Source organism: Limanda limanda, chromosome 1, assembly GCF_963576545.1.
Source record: "Limanda limanda chromosome 1, fLimLim1.1, whole genome shotgun sequence".
Taxonomy (NCBI): Eukaryota; Metazoa; Chordata; class Actinopteri; order Pleuronectiformes; family Pleuronectidae; genus Limanda; species Limanda limanda.
Window position 1 is genome coordinate 25,577,974 of NC_083636.1, and position 21,285 is coordinate 25,599,258.

At 40.4% G+C, this 21,285-nt stretch overlaps 1 protein-coding gene across 1 annotated transcript in view; it reads right to left on the bottom strand.

Moving 5' to 3' along the window:
• Positions 1 to 904: 904 nt before the first annotated feature.
• cwc27 (CWC27 spliceosome associated cyclophilin) overlaps positions 905 to 21,285 on the bottom strand; it is a 31,861-nt gene continuing 11,480 nt past the window's right edge. Inside the window, exons 11-14 of the mRNA XM_061078127.1 lie at positions 14,936 to 15,039; positions 8,043 to 8,152; positions 7,839 to 7,948; positions 905 to 1,471 (exon numbers count right to left, since the gene is read on the bottom strand). Coding sequence (XP_060934110.1) covers positions 1,309 to 1,471; positions 7,839 to 7,948; positions 8,043 to 8,152; positions 14,936 to 15,039 — 487 coding nt within the window. The 3' untranslated portion in view covers positions 905 to 1,308. The remainder of the gene's footprint in view (positions 1,472 to 7,838; positions 7,949 to 8,042; positions 8,153 to 14,935; positions 15,040 to 21,285) is intronic.

Sequence of the window (21,285 nt, forward strand, 5' to 3'; positions counted from 1 at the left end):
AGCAAAAATTATTTCATCAGCATCTTAAGCAGTTAGCTGGATAGATTGATACCTCTCTCATGACTTTGTTGAATATAAATACAGCAGCTGGTAAGTTCAACTCAGACTATAGCCTGGAAACAGGTTGGCCTGTTACCATTATCTCTAAAGCTCACGTATTAACACTAAGTAGTTGCACAACATCTCTGCCACAATATTGAACCAATTTAACCAACTACTCTGACGTGGGGTGTCCTCATTTCTGATGCATGCAACATGAGAAGATTTACCAGGTGACAAATGGACACTCACTTATCTCTAAATAGACTTTTGTACTGGTTTTGTTTCAAAATGTTATTCACAGGGAACAAAAGTGGCGCTGCTGTTTTACCCTGAGATACTGAAACCTCACAGCAGCTTTTCTTCTCACGGTATAAAAAAGACATGTTTAACTAAATAGGAAAGATCTATGCAAGTGATTAAGAATCTCAGCATATAAAACTGTGTCCGAAATGAAATCCCTCCAAAATAACTGACTATAGTGCTCTGAATTTACTTTCTGCCATTTTATTTCAATGTCATTAAATTTTACACTTTGACACTTCACGTAACTGATGGGCTCCCTGTATTTTTTTGTATCTTTAGGAAAATTTGAGGTTCATTTAATAATTTTATTGGGCTACATGTCTGGGTAAATTGTCAACAATGTGTGGTTAATATTCGGACTAAAACAAGACACTGATTGGGTAGTTTTAGTGCATCAGGAGGAACTGGAACACAATGGATGCAGGTTATAACTTTGGTGTGATGGGGTTTATCTTTGTTATGTTTTCGGCTATAAAATGCCACCGTACTTCTTTTTGTTAAGGTTTGTTCTTTTCCTTTTTGTGTTTGATTTAGAAATATGCATAAAGGCAATAACGACTAAAGTGGGAACATTTTAATTGAATCCAGTCAGATCATTACATGGTGTTTACAATGTTATTTATTTTTCGAACAAAGACTAACGTTCACATTTAAGCTTTAGACGACATAGACAGAAGGAGAATGGCGTAAACAACATAAGACAAAATCAGGTCGCGACCTTAATCATTACTGCGACTACAGTCTTAATCCTGTTGAGTAACTGAGCGTTTATCTGTGTGCAGCTGTTCCGGGTGAAGAAGCCTTTCCATCACAGATCACAGAGATGGTATGCACTCAGGTCAGTATCCTCAATCCAGATGTTGGAGCCAGGAGACTGTTCAACAAAAGCCAGGTTTGAAGGGTTGGACAAGCAGAGTGCTGTATGAGCAGCTTGGGCAGGACCTAACCTCTGACCTTGTGACCTCACCATTTGGCCTTCTTCTCCTTCAAGAGCTTCTTGCTCTCCTCTCTCCTTCGTTTATTGACCGGGTTGCGTGGGTCGTGGATCTCAAACGTGTCCTCGTCCTGTATGGTGGCATCCTTGACTTTCCTGGATTGCTCATCAAACTGCAAAACATGGGCCATCCTAAATCAGACGAAGAGAAGGGGGGGGGGGAGAGTTCAAAGAACTGCGGGACAGGATCCACTAAATCACTGCTCGGTACCTTTTACCTAGAGCCTAGTCCCTTGTTTTGGCTTCGAGCACTTTGATTTCCTCATCATTACTCTTGACAAATGGGAAAACCTTGGATTTGAGAACCCATTTATAAAATTCTGATCGCTGGGAATATATTCTCAGAAGCAAATTATGATTATCATTATCATGTTCATCCCAAAAAAGATGAAAATGTGGAAGCTGCAGATAGAAACCAAAAGGGGAGGAACAGAAAGAAACATTTACAGTAAAATAATAATTTAATCAGAAACTCAAAGATGAAAACACATCCAACCGACCTGAACAAACACAAAATTAATTTGAATGCTTGTGTCTATCTGATGCTACAGGTACAATATTCACCCTCCTTTCAGATCTGGTTTTGGTCTCCACCAACTCCTGAGGGAAACAACAGTTTTTTTTGTGGATCTGGTTAATCACAACATTTGCCCGATCTGCTGTTTAGTACGGATGAGTAGTGGGGGCAGGCATAAGGACAACAAATAAGATGAGGAAGACTTTTTTTCATTTTGGCCACAAAGTCAAAGGTTGAGGATAAAATAAAATGAAATCAGGCGAAGGTTTCTTTTTGAGAATAAATTTGAAATGTGGTGAATAAAGTCAAAATATTGAAAATAGAGTCAACTCCTCTGGTTCATCAACCACTAATGTAATCATTGATATATTTGCATTTGTTCATTACCAGCTATTTCAGTTTTGTATTAATGCGACCACCTCTTCCAGCGTTTGTATGGGCACAAACAAACAAAAAGACTTCTGCTCTTCTTTGTTACAAAAAACAATTTTGGTGAACAATTTCACCAATTTATCTACACATGGTATTTTGTAGAGCCAGTCGTATTCCCTAACATTAGCAGTTTGATGTATTCATAAAACAATCTGAATTTAATCTGGAAATGTTATTCTAAATATTTGTACTCAATCGTTGAAATGCAAAATAAAAGAAAATAATCTTCCTATTTTCATTTTTTATGCCTGGCCTGAATACTTGGTGCTCTTCAGTTTAGTGTTGAGAATGTAGAGTAGAGTGTTTATCAGAGCTTTTCCTGCCTGCTGACAACAAAGCTGATAAGACTGATGAGACTCCACCAAAAAACCTTAACAAGGAGCTGAAGGAGGCTAAGCCTCTGTAGAGGTCTGAGGAACTGCAGAGGCAGGTTATGTTCATCACTATGACCCCTTTAACTTCAACATATGGTTGTAAAATCTACTGTAAAAAATATTGATTAGCGCAGCTTTTAATGACTTCTAAAAGGCTATGATGATAAATCAGTACACTCCAGAACTTTGTCCTTTCGACTCGACTAAATCTACATTTAAATGTATTTCGTATTTCTATCAGTGGGAAGCCGTGTTGAACCTAGGTCACATTGTTATGAACTCAGATTTTTAGCCTTGTAGGATTTCAAAGACCCTGGGGTAGCCAGACCAAATGGTTCAAACATGATTTTGATTGACTGACTTATTAATTGTGGTGTTCAAGTTGCAGCAAAGTGCAGCTGAATGGGTCCTCTTACCAAAAGTGGGAAACACAGTATTAGGCTCAGGCTCTTGAGACATCTAAGCAGTAAAAAAAAAATGTTGAGTGAAAGCCCGAGTCCCAAGAGAACAGACGGTCATGTGTCTTTCATTTCCCAAGTCAGTTTCTGTTCCCCCGAAGAGAGATTAAAGAATCAGGACATTCCTCACAGGAGATATCACTGTCAAGACACTTCACAGATAAAACAAAGTTTCTCCCACTGACAGGATTTCTTCAGCTGCTCCATGAATGCTCACAGTAAATCTAAACAACAGAGCAGGAGTGACTGATCAATTGTTAGGATCCTTTTTTACAGCCACGTCACAGATTACATCTCCCACAATCAGGCCTAAGATCAACTATTGGATATAAGTGAAAGGTGATGGATATTGTTTTGGACGGGAAAAATATTTGGCCATGAAAGCAGCCTGGCAGAGTCAGTCGCTCCGTACGCTGCTTTGGTCCAGACCAAAATACCTAAACAACCACTGGATGTCATACCATAAATATTTGTACAGTTAATGTTGCCCAGAGGATTATGCCTAATGACTTTGTTGATTCCTGGCCTTTCATCTAGCGCATTATTGGGTCAACATTAAAATGTTGCTCTTCTGATTAATCCACCTTCATTTTGGCATTTAACATATTGAGAATAAAACATTAATTTGACGCGTCACCGTAGAATCTGGTTCAGACATTCAAATCCCTGCCAGGGCGAATTGTAATCGGTTTGATGATGTCCTGACTTTTTTTCATCATCTTGCCAAAATGTCAGTTAGTCTTATGCGCTGGTTTACGACCACTTTTGTAACTTCTGAAAATGACAATCCAATCTTCAAAACCACATGACCACAGCGATTGGCCCACTGTGCGGAGTTGAGAGAGGAGCCAGAGTCTGAAGTTCTCTCTCTGGCTTTCCTTTTATGTTCGTGACATAACTACTACTGTCATTTTTCAACACTTTCTACAATGGAGTGCAACATTACGAAGGTCGTCAGGGCAAAGACTGTCTGAAAATGTGTGCCGCTAACCGCACATAAACACATCGGATTCCCCATGTGGTCGGAAAACATGTCATGCTTGTTCTTTTATAGCATAACCCCAACAATTAATCTTGTTCAAATACAGCGTCAAGTTGTTCTTCCAAGTATTTTTGGGGTCTTGTTCTAAAGATAATGGAAGAGGAAATGGGGAGAGAAAAAGGGTCCCCAACCCAACTCATACACAGGACCCATCAATTGTTTATCTGCTCTCCTCTTCCTCAGTTAGCGGAATACTGACTTCTGGAGGGAAGAGTGATCCCTGAAGATGTCATTGACAGACCATTGATTGGTCAATAAGTCATAAAGAACTATCTTCACAGACAAGAAGAACAAGGAGTCTTGCTTAAAGTTTTTCGACCCAGTTTAGATGAAACAACAACTTTCGTATCGTTTAGGCCTCGTTCAGTCAAGGCCTTAAATCACGAGTCGTTTTCAGACATAAACTCTGCAAACGCCGGACTCAATCCCGAGTTCGACTTTCACTCATGAACAACTCAGAAGGAGATTTTCCACTCAGTCATGTTCACGACACAGAAATCATCGGAGCGTTCAGGTGAGGGGTGGAGCAGCGTGTTTTTTGTTTTACGACACAACCCCTTATCACCAAAAGCTCTACGTATATATACATTTTCAGGGAATATCCGGAGGCTCTCACTATACACCCCTTCTTGAGAATGTCAGGAGATAATCTTGAGTACAGTGTAAAGCAGCTACACAGAAGTGGCCAGGGTTTGATCTAACTGAGGTAAAAAACATTGCCCTCTCAGAGCCTGGATCTCTACTTCTTGAAGTCAGTCTGGGATTATTGATGAGAAGGAGAACTGGTCCTGTTTTAAAGGGGGCAGTTGCAACACATACTAATTTTAATACAAGTTTTTCTGTTCACAGCACCTCATATGAAGTTAACTGACTAATAAGAAAACTAGTATTTTTGAAAGCCTCCTAACTCTACTTAAGTACTGTACATGAGTCCCAGTGGCTTTACTCAGACTGCTACATGTCACAACATTTAAAAATTATCTTCAAAGTTAATCATCTTTCTTATCTAATGACACAACCTTGTGCTGTGTTTGTCCGAGTCTGCAGAACTAAGACTATGCATTTGAAACTGGCTCTCCTAAGTCAAGAAGCTGTATTTTCTCTATTGTGTATTTTAAGATCTTTTGGGTTTGATGCCTCGTCGACTGTGTGCAGCATGTGGTAAGTCTGCTCCCGTCTCTGGCCGTGTGCACACTCTGAGTATGTTTGTGTGCGTGCGCTCTCTGCACTCTCTCCTGTGTTCATTTGAAATCGGCAGGAGTTGTGACAGCTCATCTAGAATGTCATGGCTAGACTCTGGCAGACCCTGTGGACTCCTGCTGCGTGAGCGGGCCGCCTCTGATAATTTGTCTAGCAGTCTCGGTGATGACAGTCCGCCGGCCGCACAGCCTCTGAGCCCCATACAGCTCGGAGACGTGATGTGGAAACCCAGGATTTAGGCCTTATCAAAACCACTCTGTGCTGCCCTGATGCAAGGCAACAGAAGCTCCTCTGTTTATTTTTCTGGCTTTTTTCACTCAAGTAGGTGATGGAGATTAAGGAGTGCAGGAGGGATAGTGAGAGCCGCGGCGGCCTCTTGCATTGAGACTGTGAACCCTATGAGGTTGTGTGTGTGTGTGTGTTATAGCGCAGACCGAGGGGAGGAGGAGGAGGGGGCTGCAAAATTTGTAGACACAGACACAGATGGAATAGTTTACCTCCTCTGGCCCAGACTTGACTTCCAATGTCTGATCTGTTGTAACCCACATTCTGCTCACAGTGCTCCTAAAGTGGCACAGACTTCCCACTGGTGTTTTTCTAGGACAGCTATGCTACTGGCCCCTGTCCCCCCCCCCTCCCTCCTCACCATACCTGCTGGTGGTGGTTGCGGTGGGGGGGCACACTGAGGCGACTACGACCAGGGGAGGCTCCAAACGTCAGCCAAGGCTTCTCTCAAATTCATTAGGGCCCCCACACACAGACTTCAAGGGGGCTTCTCGAGACTAATAGCAACTACAGATTTTGTTATTCTACATCTCTCACACACAGACACTTTGCTCAAATTCAAACACATGGTATTCATTTCAAACCCTCACTCCGTGTAGTTAGACTTTGAGATCTTTGGTGAAAAACAGAATATGAGAGGAAAACACAGCGTCAGGGCCGATTTCCTGATGGCCAATCTGGTGGCTGCGGGGTGAAATCCCACCTTGATACACACACGAGACACACGCACACACACAACTTGAACTTTCACACACATTCATTCGAACCTGGGGCGAGCTCTGGATCTGACAAAAGGTCAGGTTCATCGTTCCCAGCAGAGAAAGAGGTTTTGTGACCAGTTTACTGTCTCATTTATGGTGGTCTGACTATTAAAATAAAGGGTTTCTTTCACAACCTCTTACAATCCAGTGCATCAATAGAATAACACTGTAAACCAGCAGAGGCTGATGAAAAAGGATTTTTTGTGCCAACTCGTCGCGCTTGAAGTTCATCCTCCATAAAACAATGCGTTTGCCAAACTGCTGCTTGAACTCTGCAGGAGCAACCGGGACTCTGCTACTAATATTTGCTACGGTGAATAGTGATTTAAAGTCGAGCGAGGCTGCTTACACGACAGCGATCTTCCTCGGCTCTCTTTGGTGATGCAGTATTCTGCTCCAGGGGTTTCGGCATTTCTTTGCTGCATGTTTATCATAAACTACTCCCAAAAATGTGCCTGCAATGGAATTACAATAATTACAAGTAAGAAGTGTTCAACTTTGAAAAGGATAGTAGTGTCAGACAATGGTGCCTATAAATCTGACCTGTTAGTAATCATCAAAATCTGATGTCAAACACAGCTGTTGTACAATAAATAATCTCAATTCAGAGTCATGACCTCCTCCTTTGACTCAGCTGGGCTGTGGAGGTCCGGGGCCGTGGCAGTAAACTTCTCCTTAAGTAATGCCAGCTGACCTCAAACAGGTTAATGCAGTGATTTAGTTTTGTACTCACGTAAGAATGAAGGACTTACGAAATACAGCAAACAAATAATAATCATTTTGGACGATTGGAGTTGACGATCGGATGATTATTTGACTGACAGATGACTGGACATTGCCGCTCTTTTTTGACACCAGTTTCTTCTGAGTTTTTTCCTTTAATGATTCCTTTTTCCTTGAGCTACAAAGCCCGACAAGCCCCGGTTACGCAAAACATTAGCAATCATCAGACATTTTTTAGAGCAGAAATTATACAGTGTTGCCTCCTCAGAGTGACGATCAGAAACAGGTCCGAACCGGCAATAGAAGATTTTTAAGACAGATACTAAAACATCTGATAACCTGCTGGCAAACACATGACATACAACATCTTCACATCGATCCTGTAGATTCATCTCTTTTTATATGACCGAGATTCAAATTGAATAGAGCAATAAACTTCTTAGACACTTTATTTAATAACAATATATTTTGATAAACTAATATTTCAGTTTGAGTGTCAACAATGATATTTAAGATTCTAAAGGAGGATGAATGACTTCCTGTATTAATCACTCTCTGTGACAGACATCCAGGAAAAATCGGGCCTCAAATTTGTGGTCGGGTTGTGCACGTCTCACTTTCTTTATCAACAGGAAAATACGTTCCAACATATTCAAGAGTGATAGATGTAAAAAAAAGGAAAAAAAGACGATATCAGGCTCACTGACCATCCTTTGTCATCATCATCTTCTGCCAGCTCCTCCACGTCTGCGTCCGCTGGAGCTTCGGTGATGGCCGACGACAGCTTGTCCTTGAAGCGATTGAGCAGGGCCAGTGTCTGCAGGGCGAAAACAACAGACACTGTTCGAACTCACGTTGCAAAATCAACTATAGCAGGATCCCAGATCAGTCTTCAAGTTCAGTTATTTTACCTCTGCCTCTCTGCTTGTGCTCTTCTTCGGTTTTTGTTTCCTGAGATCATCGTACTTCTTTCTTCCCTCCAGGTACTCAGCCACCGCCTCACTGCTTGGCTTTGTGTCCGCTGGACAGACAAGGGAGACATCGTGGCTGGTTATGATAAACTAATCATAACTGCCAGGTATATCAAATCAAGTCCTTAGAATTTATGTTTACACATATTGTTGACTTTTCACATTCAAGAATATTGTCAGGCTGATTCTTTGTGTCAGAGGAGCTTGTAATCGGGGATGCCCCCTGACAAACCACTACAAACAGTCCTGCCTAAATAATCTACTTTTTAATTCACAAACAATTTGTAATATATATATACATAAATACACATCGTAAATATTTGTTTTTCACAGAAAAACTATTTAGAAAGCCAATAATGTCATTCATCACATTTATGGTTTACGAGGAGCAGGGAGTTCGGCCAGAGTTTACTGATCATATATTTTTTAGATGTGCAATTTTTTTATTTTGTTAAATTAAAAAGGGGAAATCTTGTGCTCACAGAAATGCAGCCTTCTTAAACCTAAATGAACTAGAAACTATAATATCTATAGTTAGAAAAAGACATACTGATTCAGGATGATTACCCGATGTAATAGGTTGACAACTTCTTGGAAATAGAAATACCCCTGCCTCACATGCTGTGCAACACTTGACTGATGAGCTGCTAAAAATGGGCAAAACATGTTTAGAGAGAAAAGACAGAAGAAAGTGAAGCTTGTCAAGCTGTGACAGTGACAAAACATGATAATAAGAAAGGTGAAAAGATGAGGCAACACAGGGCAGCCCTCTTGATCTCCGGTTGACACGCTCTGCATGGATCCAGACTGCTGCCAACATTCGCAAAGTTGTAGTGGACTAACGCCCCAACCTAGTAACCTCTCACTTTATCTTACTCAGAGATGACCTACATTGCTGCTGCTACCTTATACACAAACCTTATGCAACCGATCGCTCCGGGGGTTAGGGGGGAGGCAAGGTAAGGCCCCTTTAATCCTCAACCGAGACAGGATGCATGAGCATATGTGCACTTTGTTCGCTTGGTTTGACAAAAGATTCAGCGGAGGTCACTACGTTGCTTTGAGGGAAATTAGAAGGGGATAGGTATCTTTTAAATTGTGCAATGGACGTCTTTAACAAAGATTTTTGTTTGAGAATTATGATGTAGGAAGTAGAGCGCCAACAACTAGTCCGTATCAGATATGCTCTTCAGCCAACAATCAATCTAAAACTATTTTGTTGCTATGATCTGTGTGGTTTATCAAATGCACACAGTGTGAGTAAAGTCACAGGACTGGAGGCAGCTTTAGGAATCACTCCCCACCGCACTGTCGTCCTGTGCAGTGGCTGAAAAAGTCTCATCATGGCTGAGCAGAGAGACAATCCGCATGCTGACATTGGTGTCTCATGCTGTTAATGTGCGTCTGTAAATCTCCCGGCTTAAACACTCGGGCAGTGAAGTCACAGAGTGGCAGACGGTGAGCATAGTCTGCTGGAGCCCTTTCTTTCCACAACAAAATGTAATGTGATGTCACACACACACACACACACACACACACACACACACACACACACACACACACACACACACACACACACACACACACACACACACACACACACACACACACACACACACACACACACACACACACACACACACACACACACACACACACACACACACACACACACACACACACACACACACACACACACACACACACGCCCCTGGGACAGCGTCACCTCTCGAGCCGAGCTGGGCCACCCCCTGACTGGATTCTCTGACACATTCAGCTGCACAAAATAAATGATGCAACAGAGAAAACACTGTTATTTAGTAACAGCTGTCAATGTATGATTATTGCCCTAACCCCTTATTATAAGCCTGGCTGTGAAAAGTGCAGTGATTTACAATATCTACTAATTAGGAAATACAACATAAAACAAAGCATAAGACAAAGAAAATCTTTTGGAGGGGAAAGCCTAAACTGACCTCAGCTTACACAGTCTGGCTCGCCAACCAGAGACTAAACAAATCTTATTAGAGACAAATACCGTATATGAACTTAAATCAGTAATGCCATTAGACTCTAGACGGAAAGTCTATTTTCACTAGGCTGCTCAGAAAAGTACAGACACTTAGATATTAAAGGATGAGGTCAAGATCTTGGGAAACCTGTTGATTTGATTTGTTTTGGAGCTTTAGATGAGATGATAGATAAAGCTCTCACATTTGTGTCCTAAATATAAAGCTACAGCCAGGAGACAGATAGCTTAGCCTAAACATTGGAAATAAGGGGATCTGTCCAAAGAAAAGCAAAGTGGAAAAAAGGCTCCTCTTAAGCTACCTCTGTAACACCTTATATATATTTTTCTTTTTTCATCATTACAAAAAATGTCAATATAAAATGTGAAGTTTATTGATATATATGGCCCTTTCCATGGTTGGAGAAATTCTACTTATGTTATAAGTACTTTACCAGAAGTCTCACGGCTTTCTGAGGAGAAATAGTAGTATTTTAGGAAAAAGTAAGTTCACCTCAGGAGAAACGTAACTGAAAAAACAAAGAGCCTCAGTTCCACGGGGTGTTTATCATTTCAGAAAGCCATGTAATTACTCTTATTTCTCTGGGCTTTTTGGCTGTGAATACTCCAAATACTGAGCAGTCGCAGCCCTGGAAATCTGAGTTCCACACTTTCCCCACTTCCCTTGGTGTCCTCACAGAAGTCTGCTCTGCTGCTCGTGGGGCAAATCTTTTTCCCGTGATTTATGAGACCAACAAGTGATATCCCTCCGTCCCTCTCCCACTCTGATGCTCCGCTGCAGCCTGTGACATGCTGGATGCTGACTGATGATGCCCCGAGGTCCTACATGGCGAACACACATCATCCCCTCCAGCTGTTGTCACTAACTACCATCTTTGGGTTTGATGGCCTTTCTAACCACATTCTTCCCCTCTCCTGTCACCTGGGTTCAAGAGAGCTACAAATCAAGCTGCTGATGTCGTAGCAACCCACGGCTATTGCGCACGACCAACGCCTCTCGCCTAGGATAAAAGGGTCGCCTTCCCTCTTAAACAACCAACAGCTTTTCCAGAAAAGTCAAAGCAGCACGGAACCGCGATCATCAATCAAAAAAACATCAAAAAACTTTGTCAGGTAGTGCTTTAGGGTCAACACCAACTAAATCATCTTCAATTATGCAACAAAGGAGACTATTTATGGACATATTTCAGAGGTGGCCAATTAGAAATAGCTAAACTTGTCAAAAACTGTCAAGTGCTATATTGAAATTGCTAAATAAGATGCTAAACCTAATCACAGGGTAATTGGCGTTTCAAATACCACTCTGCCGCAACATTTCTTCTAGATCAACAACATGACTGGCACCAGTGTAATAAAACATTCAGAGCAGAACCTGTATAATATCTAAATGGGATAAAGACTGTCGCCACATAATTTAGGTTGGGTATAGAATGGACAGTGGTTTCAGAATGGCCCTCTTATTTTTGGCTGTGGTACCCAGCGGCCATGCCAAGAAAGAGAAAGCCAGACTACTAGAACATGCTGTAATTTATGTGATGAAAAGTGAAGTGATGACGGTTGAAAAAATTATTCAAAAGGTTAGAAGAAAAAATAGATGAAATGTGTACTTTAGCCAGTGGTAAACTCTGAAGAGACTCTTTCCCTTGCACTCCAAAATCAAGAGGACTGTTATGCACATACCAGTCATATGGAAAGGGGGGAGGGCTGCATCCAAGGATGGGGATTGGACATGGACTGACCTCAAGCAGGAATGTCGACCATATAACATGTAATATTATATAATATTGCAACTATAGACAGATTGTACCATTGCAGAGAAAAATCATGATTCTATACTTTGTATGTTTATTTTATATACCCACAGGCTTAGAACACAACTACCAATTAATTTGCCAATCAATGCTTTCCATAGCCCAAGTTGAAGTTTTTAAATGTTTTGTTTAGAGTGATCAAAAAATAAAAAAAATTCAGTTTGCAGCAAAGAAGAAACATCCTCAGACTGAAGGAGCAGGACGGAGAGAAGGCTTTTGCATTTTTGCTTTAACAATTACTCCAATTCAGAGGATTTCAAAGTGGGAAACTGCGGAGGCCTGCCTATTACTACATTAGTTATTACATTAGTCATCAGAAGGAGATTGTGTACAATAGCATTAATGTGTGTAATATAGTTAAATAGACAGTTTGGAGATGTTAGTTGTAGTTTGTAATTGTACTTTTGTGGAATTTGTCAATTTTTACTACTTTCCCAGAGTCAGAAACTAATACAAGCAATGCAAAATTCGTTTGTATGTCTAAGGTGCAGTCTTAATTTATGTCAAAAGGCAATATTAGGCTGTCCCTGCTCAATTGTTGAGATCATTTAATTAAGGCATGAGAAACTAGGCAAGAACACTGCTGTGGGGTGAGGGAGAAACCTTTTCAAGGTCTGTCTGAAGGGACACCCACAGTCTCAGACTTTGACCTCGGTCTTTAATCAACTAATTGTTTAAGCTACAAACTGGATTCAAACACAATAACTGCCTCACAAGGGAAATCCTGGCCTCTCACTTTGCTGCAGTGATGTACAGGTGTACCTTAGAACCCTGTGACATTACTGCTGGCTGTGGTTACAGGTGAAGAAAGCACAAAGCAGCATCAAGGCCTCAGACAGCTGAGAAAAAGATTAAGCATTAGCTTCAGTGGGGCTTTAGCCTGGGTGATGGCAACCCGTGGGAAATAAAATGGACCTGTGAATTAGAATGACATAAAACAGAAGAAGTAGGAAAATTTTTATGTGGAATAAATCACACGCTTCTCCATGGTCTAAAGTCCTTTATGTAATCTTTCACTATATATGTATGCTTTATATACTGTATTCTTATGTTATAAACTTTATAACTTTTTAAAATGCACTGTCTCAAACCGTGGGAACCTTTGTCTTCGGTAGCTTTTCTTTCAGCGTGTTTTGGTCTGGGTCGGAGTCACACAACTTCACACAACCTTGACAAATTATACATTGTTTGAAAGCTGTAACTCTCCTGATTCTAACTGTCCAAAGCATTTTAGGATCCGCATATCACAGCAACAGCTGTTGACACAGTACTGGTTTAGACTTGTGGAGCTACACTGTTTTCCACAGAAGAAGTACAACTTCACTCCTTATCCCCTATTATTTATACCAAAAACATGATTAGATAAAAAAATACCTTTCTACCACATTTGTGCTTCTGTAACAGTGGTTCAGTATCTCATTCTGATTTTGTGGTTGTAACTTTTAAGCAGTGTAAGTTTTACACCATTTGAAGCAGATTGATGTAATGACTGCAGTATGGCTTGTTTTAGGAGTGTGTTTACAAAAAATGGTTTTGAAAATCTAAGATGCTTCTATAGTTTTATCTTTCACCTAGAAAAATCATTGATGACTATATCCAAATATGAAAATTCAACTTTTTAAGGATTTTGACTGAAATTAACAGTGGTGGACCTTCACAAAGGGGTCAGAGCAAAAGCAGGAGAATGAGAAAAGCTTTTAGGGACGTCAGTGTCAATGTTATCCTTAATGTGTCTGTGCAGCTTCACCAGAGGGACGAGATAAAACGAGCCTTCACCACAGTGTTCTTCTGTGGCTGAGCTGAGATCCGAGATTTATGGCAACTGAGTAGACATCCGTCTCCCCTGCAGCGGCCATTGGAATTACATCTAATGGAATTAAGTTTTGCCTCCAACACCCAAATGTAATGAGAAACTCTTAAAAAGAAACTCCTGCCTGTGGCTAAGCTACCACTGAAGCCCAAAACAAAGGTCCCTGGCAGAGGATAAATACCTTGTAAAATAATGGAGGAGCTTAGGCTATTTGCCACTTGGTGTAACTATGTGGTGCTGCTACGACCTCAACACTTGAGTTTATAACTGGATCGGTTGAGTTGTTTGTAGAAACCTTTAACTCTCTGCAAATATAACGATGGCTAACACGTCGAGTCAGAGACACCAACAGAATCTAAGCTAATCTCAGGATTATGATTTGTGCTCTTTGACCTAAAAGCAGCACCAAAATCGTGAGCCATTCAGCAGGGAGCCATGAGCGGACTCAGTGTCTGTGGTGAAAAACATAAAACCATCAGTGTTCACGGAGACAAAAACAATGTTTGAGCAACAAAATCCCGTCATGGGCTCCAGTAAATATTGGCTGGTAGTGATCCCATAGTTAGGCTGGTCCCTGCAGAAAACTATTGTGTTTGTTGCACAACAACACCCTCACATACACACTCACCCACACAACCTCAGGCTAACCTCTGTGCCCAAGTGGTTTTTCAAAAATGTGTTTCAGCATCAGCAAAAATCCAAAGATTGACGACATCATGACATACTGCAGTTCTGTGGGGGGTGATAGTAGTGGGGGGGAAGATTTTTATGGAATGATACTTACCAAGGCTGTAAACTCACAAACACACAAACAGTTTATAAGTGCAACTACAGCGGACACTCAACTATTTCTTCACCCACACAGTTTTCTGCGGGCTGTAACACAAAAATGCAGACGCTTGGGGGGGAAAATAGACGTCTGCAACTAATTGACAAAATCAAGGGGGTTGCCTGTCTTAGTGTCCATTAGCAGGGAATGTAGCACAGACCACCTTCTCAGAGACTTTGTTCACACTTATTGCAGTAAAAGAAAATCCTTTGTCAAACATCACTTTAAACATCTTGTTGCTTTAGGAGAAGTGTATACGAGTATATTAGCAAACCACAGATAAATTCACAGCATACTGGGGAACAGTAAAACACATCAATTATTTAGAAAAGGGGAATAATCGTGCTCACATACCATCCTTGACTTCCTCTACTGGCGGTTTTAAACTGTCCTCTTTCCTTTGCTTGATGGCTTGGAGATCCCTCTTCAACTGTCGTGACTCTTTTCGTAAATTGTCACTGTGAGCAGAGAAATGAGGTTTAGGGGACAACATCTACATTGTTACCGTTATAAAGACTTACACCTGTAACAGTCTCCTGCTGTAAAAGAGGCATATACATCATTAAACAAAAAACACATAATACCCTGATTGTTCCTGATCTCTAAAAAAAAACATGAATTGTTCTGAAACATTTAAATTCTCTACATTTAATGTTCATGTCCAATAATGTGGACATGTTAGTGTCAGAATAAGAAAGCACATTAATGCATGTTAATGAATTTGATGGAGCCGTAACAAATTAATTGTTACCTCCTCCAGGCTCCTGGAAAGTGCCAGAAGGGGTGTTGAGGTTGAGCACACTCAAGTCAGAAAAATGTCAATGTGTTTCTTGTTTAGGTAAAAGTAATCGTCCATGTAGCGTTGCTCTCTCAGAACAAGGGAAAAGACTCTGACAGCGGAAGACATTTCTAACCTATTCAAATGTTGTCACTCAGTGATGGTAATATACTGTATATAATTACTCTGGTGACCTTATTTCCTGCTTTTCCGATTTTTTAAATAATTTTTGAACTTTTTTCAAATGTATTACTTCCCCAGACAAAGTTATGTTTCACCTCAGTCTGTTTGTTGGTTTCTTTGATTGTTTACAGGCAAGATTAGATTAAAACCTACACGGTTTTCCAAAAAACTTGGTCAAAGGATGTGGTATGGGTCAGGGATGAACCCGTCTAATTTTGGTGTGGATCTCGATAAGGGAGTGGATCCAGGAATTTTCTGTAACATTGTGAGTGTTTCAAAACATTTTCCCAGGGAATATCTCAAAGACCTTTATGGTAAAACTCACACATATTAATTAAGGGAACTAATATCTAAGAGTGTGTGGACTTTGATGCAGCTTGATTGACTGTGACTTGGAGGAGGTATGTGCTCTACTAAGTGCAATTCTATTTAGACATTTCTCGCAAACAAAACATTTGGAATCGTTACAGAGGTTTTGAGGTCAGAAGAAAGTACAAAATCTGGGCTGTGAAGTCCTGAGTCAAGTCCAACATCAAGATCTTTTGTTTTCCGTCCAAATCCGTGCACTCTACACAAAAAGTACTGCAACTCAATTAATTTTATTAGTCATGAATTATTGCTGCTAAAGTCTAAACGCAATTGAAAGTCTTGTTTGAGTTTCACATCAAGTCTTCAGGTCGAATCAGATCATCAGATTCTTTAGTCCCAGTGACTTTGTACAAAAGCACATGCACACAGTGAATATAAAGCAGAGCACAACCCTTTGGAAGCCTCGGGATGTTATTGCACTTAATTGTGTGCAGTTAACTTCATAAATGTCTTGTGATACTTGAAATACGCAACTGTCAGGTGCTGTTAGTGACAGCAGTAATGAAAAACTTTATACCTTTTCCAAAGTGGCACTACATTAAGTATAACAGGCGCCATAACCTTTACAAACCCTTATAAAACCTTTAACTAGATGACAGGGGGAGGCCAAAGCACATCTTCGCTTCCTTGATTCAAGGTAGCATCTCTTGGCTGGAAGCCCAGCACATTCAAGGCTAAATGCAAGTCTGAAGTGAGGCCAGCGATGCTGATTATTGTTCCCTTTCACATGATTGAGCCTACTGCCAGTTGCAGAGCAGATCTGTTATGTTAGGAAATGATAATATTTTTGTACTGCCTGACAGCTCTGTTTTTGTCCCATTCTCTTACGGAGCCACAAAGCACAGGTAAGCTGCACAGTCTGGGCCCCTGGCCTAGAAACATGTGAGGCGTCTCCAGACCAAACAATGGCTGCCTTTGTTTCTTACATCTGCTCCTCTGGACTGATATTCATTTATATCCATCTCTCTCTTTTTATCTGGAACTTTCATTCTCCTGTTTGTAGCTTTCCAACGTCCATGTTATCTGACGTTGTCTGTGGCCAAGCATGGAGGCATCAAACTGAGTGACATTTTAACTCTAAGTGCCTTTACAAATATTAGCAGCTGTGGCTGACTTGATGTCATGTCTCCTGCTCGTTAGCTTCCCCGCTGCTCCTGAAGATACACATGAGGAATCAGTCAGACATGCAGTTGTTAGTCCTCTCCTTTCCCGAAGAAAAAAAAAAAGGTTGCAGCTGAATCCAGACTTGAGCTGCCAAGAGCAAAAGTGGTTGGCAGGGTCAGACTTGGCCTGTGTGAGGAAGTCTCCTGCTCAGCTCTGTCTAGAAGCAATGACAACAAACCTCCTCTTTTCTGAGACATATTTTTACATACAGTATGGTAATGTGAGGCAGATGTGACAAACCTGAGGTGGGCTGAAAAACATAGTAATTCAAAGACTTCAAACTGTCATTCACAGTATCACATGGCTAAAGAGGCGAAGCCTGGCGTTTTTTTTTCTTTACTTGTTACACCTTGATTCAAGACAGAATATTGGCATTCATATTAACTACATATGGCCACTTTCTCTTCTATTTTTAATGTGTAAATACTGCTGTAGGTGTAAGCTCAGTGAGTCTGTAACGTTATGCTGAGGCACTTCAACTCTCTTTGGAGTATGTCGTCATCATCATCTCTTAAACTTTTTAAGGACTTAATGTGTCTCTATAAAGAACAATTGGTTCTGTAGGATACTACACATCTTGGCCAGTTGGGAGAACACCAGTTAGAAGTGTTTGTCAGCATCAACAAAGGGTGTATATACTAATTTCTTTAAGAGAAAAGTTGTATATTGCATTTTCATTAATTTAGCGTGAGTGACATTATAAAAGAATAATCAGCAGAGGCAGAGATGTCCTGACTTTCAGCTTCTAACCTGGTCCAAGGTTAAAAAGTGCTCGATCCTACACTTCCCATTGTCAGGGTTTCAACAAGGTAAATTCAAGGCTTTTTAACATTATACACCTATGTTAAGTACAAAATATACAATAATATTTTTAATTAACATGAGTCCCAAAATTACTTACACTTCCCCATAATTGAAGGCAAGGTGAAGCAGCTAAGTGGACTGTAACCATCGAAATACCACATTATCAAACAAGCTACAGACAGAGGCAGAAGGTATCCATACTCTTTCACACAACCAGAGTGTCCTGTGATCAATTCTCTTTTTAATAAATTGAATTCATAATGTTGAACTTGAGGCTTTTTGTGACAGTGGAAATCCTGCATAATGCAATTTTTGGTTAAGATTTGCTCCCCAATTATCAGGCCCAAACGTGACTGCATTATCAAAGAACAATGGTGGCTGTACATGGTAATATAATATTAGATTTCTGCTCACAAACTATGATCTCAAAAATGACCTGAACTGACATGTCTGAATTTCTGAAAACTTAAAATAAATACTAAGCAATTGTCGATACTGGTATTTCTTTTAAAGCTATTGTAGTTGTTGAGTTGTCAATCTCCTTTATATAAAGTACACTGCATACACACATTGTTTTGATTGTTTCATCTTCTCCTTGGAGGCTTCTGGGCATGACTTCTGTGTGCCCTGTGTGTTAAATTAACTCTGTGTCAAGTATGACTCCAGGCTCTTACTTGAACAGAGAGCTGCCTCTTCTCCAGGACTGAGAGGCGAGGTTTTATACACAGGTATATTCTGCAAAGAGGAACGCTTTGGACTCAGTGATCATTTTCTGCCTGCCTTGACATGCTGCCATTCAGAAAACAAGAGACGTATCCAGGGCAACGGCCAAACAATCGGCTCCACAACCCCGCTGCCAATATAGAGAAAGAGGCCAGAGAGGACAGGAAAAGTCTCAACAACACCTGTTAGGACACACCTTGAGGCTCAGAAAATTCCTCAGGACCCTCACATCACAGCCCTGCAAATTATTTTAGCTTTGACCAAACTGGATAAATCACGTTTTGTTGAAATACAGAGTATATATATTCAGATTGTTCTGGCAGTGGCAGTGATTTTGAGGATAATACCAACATAATTGTAAAGGTGAAATGACATTCACACTTTTTTAACATTAAAGCTAGGGTTGGTAATCTTGGAAAAGTAGGATCAACGTTGAATAAATGCAACTGATACGTCCCTCCCATCAGCCCTCTCGTCAAAGCTACGCCCCCCAAAATATATGAATGCACACTACCTGTCAACTACTTGAAGCCCACTTGTGACTCACTCATTAACTTCTGACTATCATCTCTGCTTGAGTAGTGTTTGTCTCTCCAACTTGTTCAGAGTCTGCTTGTGTGCAGTAAGAGCAAGGGCAGGGTGCACAACGGCAAGAAAATCGGCTAGTGACCGATAAGTATGTCAGCCAATCATTTCATTTGGACTGAATAATGATGATGAGTAGTGTTTATTACAGTCCTGCAAGTGCCACAGACATCTATTGTTAGATGACTTTATCTATTAGGGGAGAGAGACTTGGGGTTTCAGTAACCACCTACCCACCCTACCTTTAACACAATATTCTGTAAAGAAGCTCTGAATTTTTTTTAAAGATTTGCAAAGATATGATCTGTTGGACAAACTTTAAAACGGTGATGCCGTTTCTAAATAACTTTAAATGCATCTTTGCCATTTTATTTCAGCGTCATTTCTAATCAATGATGAGCTAACTCAAGATACACAAGATGTATTTGTGATAAGATAAACTCAGACTCAGCCTCTGAAATGAAAGAGTTGCGGATTACCCGTTTAAAATTATTCTAAATGTAATATCTTTGATTTCTAAACTGCTTCTTAGAACACAAAATAATCAATATACGGACGTCACCTTTGGCTTTTGAAAAGTTTAGCGGGCACTCTGTCACTATTTTTGATAATATATAATTGATAAATTAATATTTGCCGGATTAATTCTAGAGAAAAAATATTGTAAGTTATTGTCTCATATATTGCATAATTTTTTATTCCGAAAAAAGAAACTAATGTCAGATGAATGGTTATTATGAAAACGGCAAAACTTGACTAATGCTACCAAGGAGCGGGTTAACATTAGAAAACAATATACAGCACAGAGGTTTCACCAATCTTGAACACGACCCTTCTGCACCTCATCCAGGCCACATTCAAGCCTAAAGCCTATATAACATAGGTGTGTACTTAGTGGACATGTACACATTAATAAATCAAAGCACATTGCAACATACACACTCATCCTTGCACAGAGATTTGTTGTTGATAAATATTTATACACAAGAACTGCCAGGAGAAACATGTCTCAACTAAACCAACAGCACAAAAACTAACTGTTTCCATTACTTATCGTTCTAAACTAGACAAATACTAAAAATCATATATTTCTCCACACAGCACATGCATCTACAAGGATAGAAAAAATGGAGACGGAAAAAACTTTTATAACGGATAAGCAGTTCGTAAGTCTGTTTAATGCACAGACTTCCCTTATAAAACTGTTTTCCTTGGCAGTTATGTTGAGCTACAGTGACATCCTGTTTACATAAGTGATTGATTTTGATTGGACAGTTCTACAGATGTTTTCTGAGAAATGATCACTGTGGTTTTCACTCTCTAACACACTTCAAGTTTTCATTCTGCAACTTATTAAATGACAAGATGGAGACGAGCTAGTGGTTAATAAAAATGTAGGATGGTCTTAAATGGTAAACGGTCTGTATTTATATATTTTATACATATTTTTGAGACTTGATGACCACTGAAAGCGCTTTACAGTGCAGTTTTACATTCACTCACTCACACACACATACACACACAGTGCACCTATGTGCAGCAATTTATCTACGAGAAGAGGCAATTTGGGTTTCAGTATCTTGCCCAAGGACACTTCGGCATGCAGGAATAGGGAAGACTGGCATCAAATTGCTGACTTTCATGGACAACCGCTCTAACCTGTGAGCCACAGCTGCCCTTAACACAAAAGAAACAATTAAAGACTGCAAACCAGTCCAGTCAAGGTGCAGTTAGCATTCATGTTGAGACCAACGTTAAGTTGACTGCAACATCTGAGGGATGACAGGTAAGAGGATTTCATTGAGTGAACCCTCTGCCTGGGACTCACAATCTGACCCTTTTCTCTGAAAGCCACCCAGAAGACACATCCACCATCTATGAATCCAGCCCGTTAAAAAAATAACATGAAACGACTCGGCTGTTATCATTAGCTGCCAGATAAACAGACTGAAATGAATCCTTTCTGGGACTCCCTGCCAGTCTCGGCACTACCTGGGGGCTGCCAGCTACTGTCACTGATTCTGAAAAAAAAACAAAAAAATCTGAAAAAACGAGTGAAACCCAGAGAGCTGTGGATGATTAACTTTTCATAAAGAAA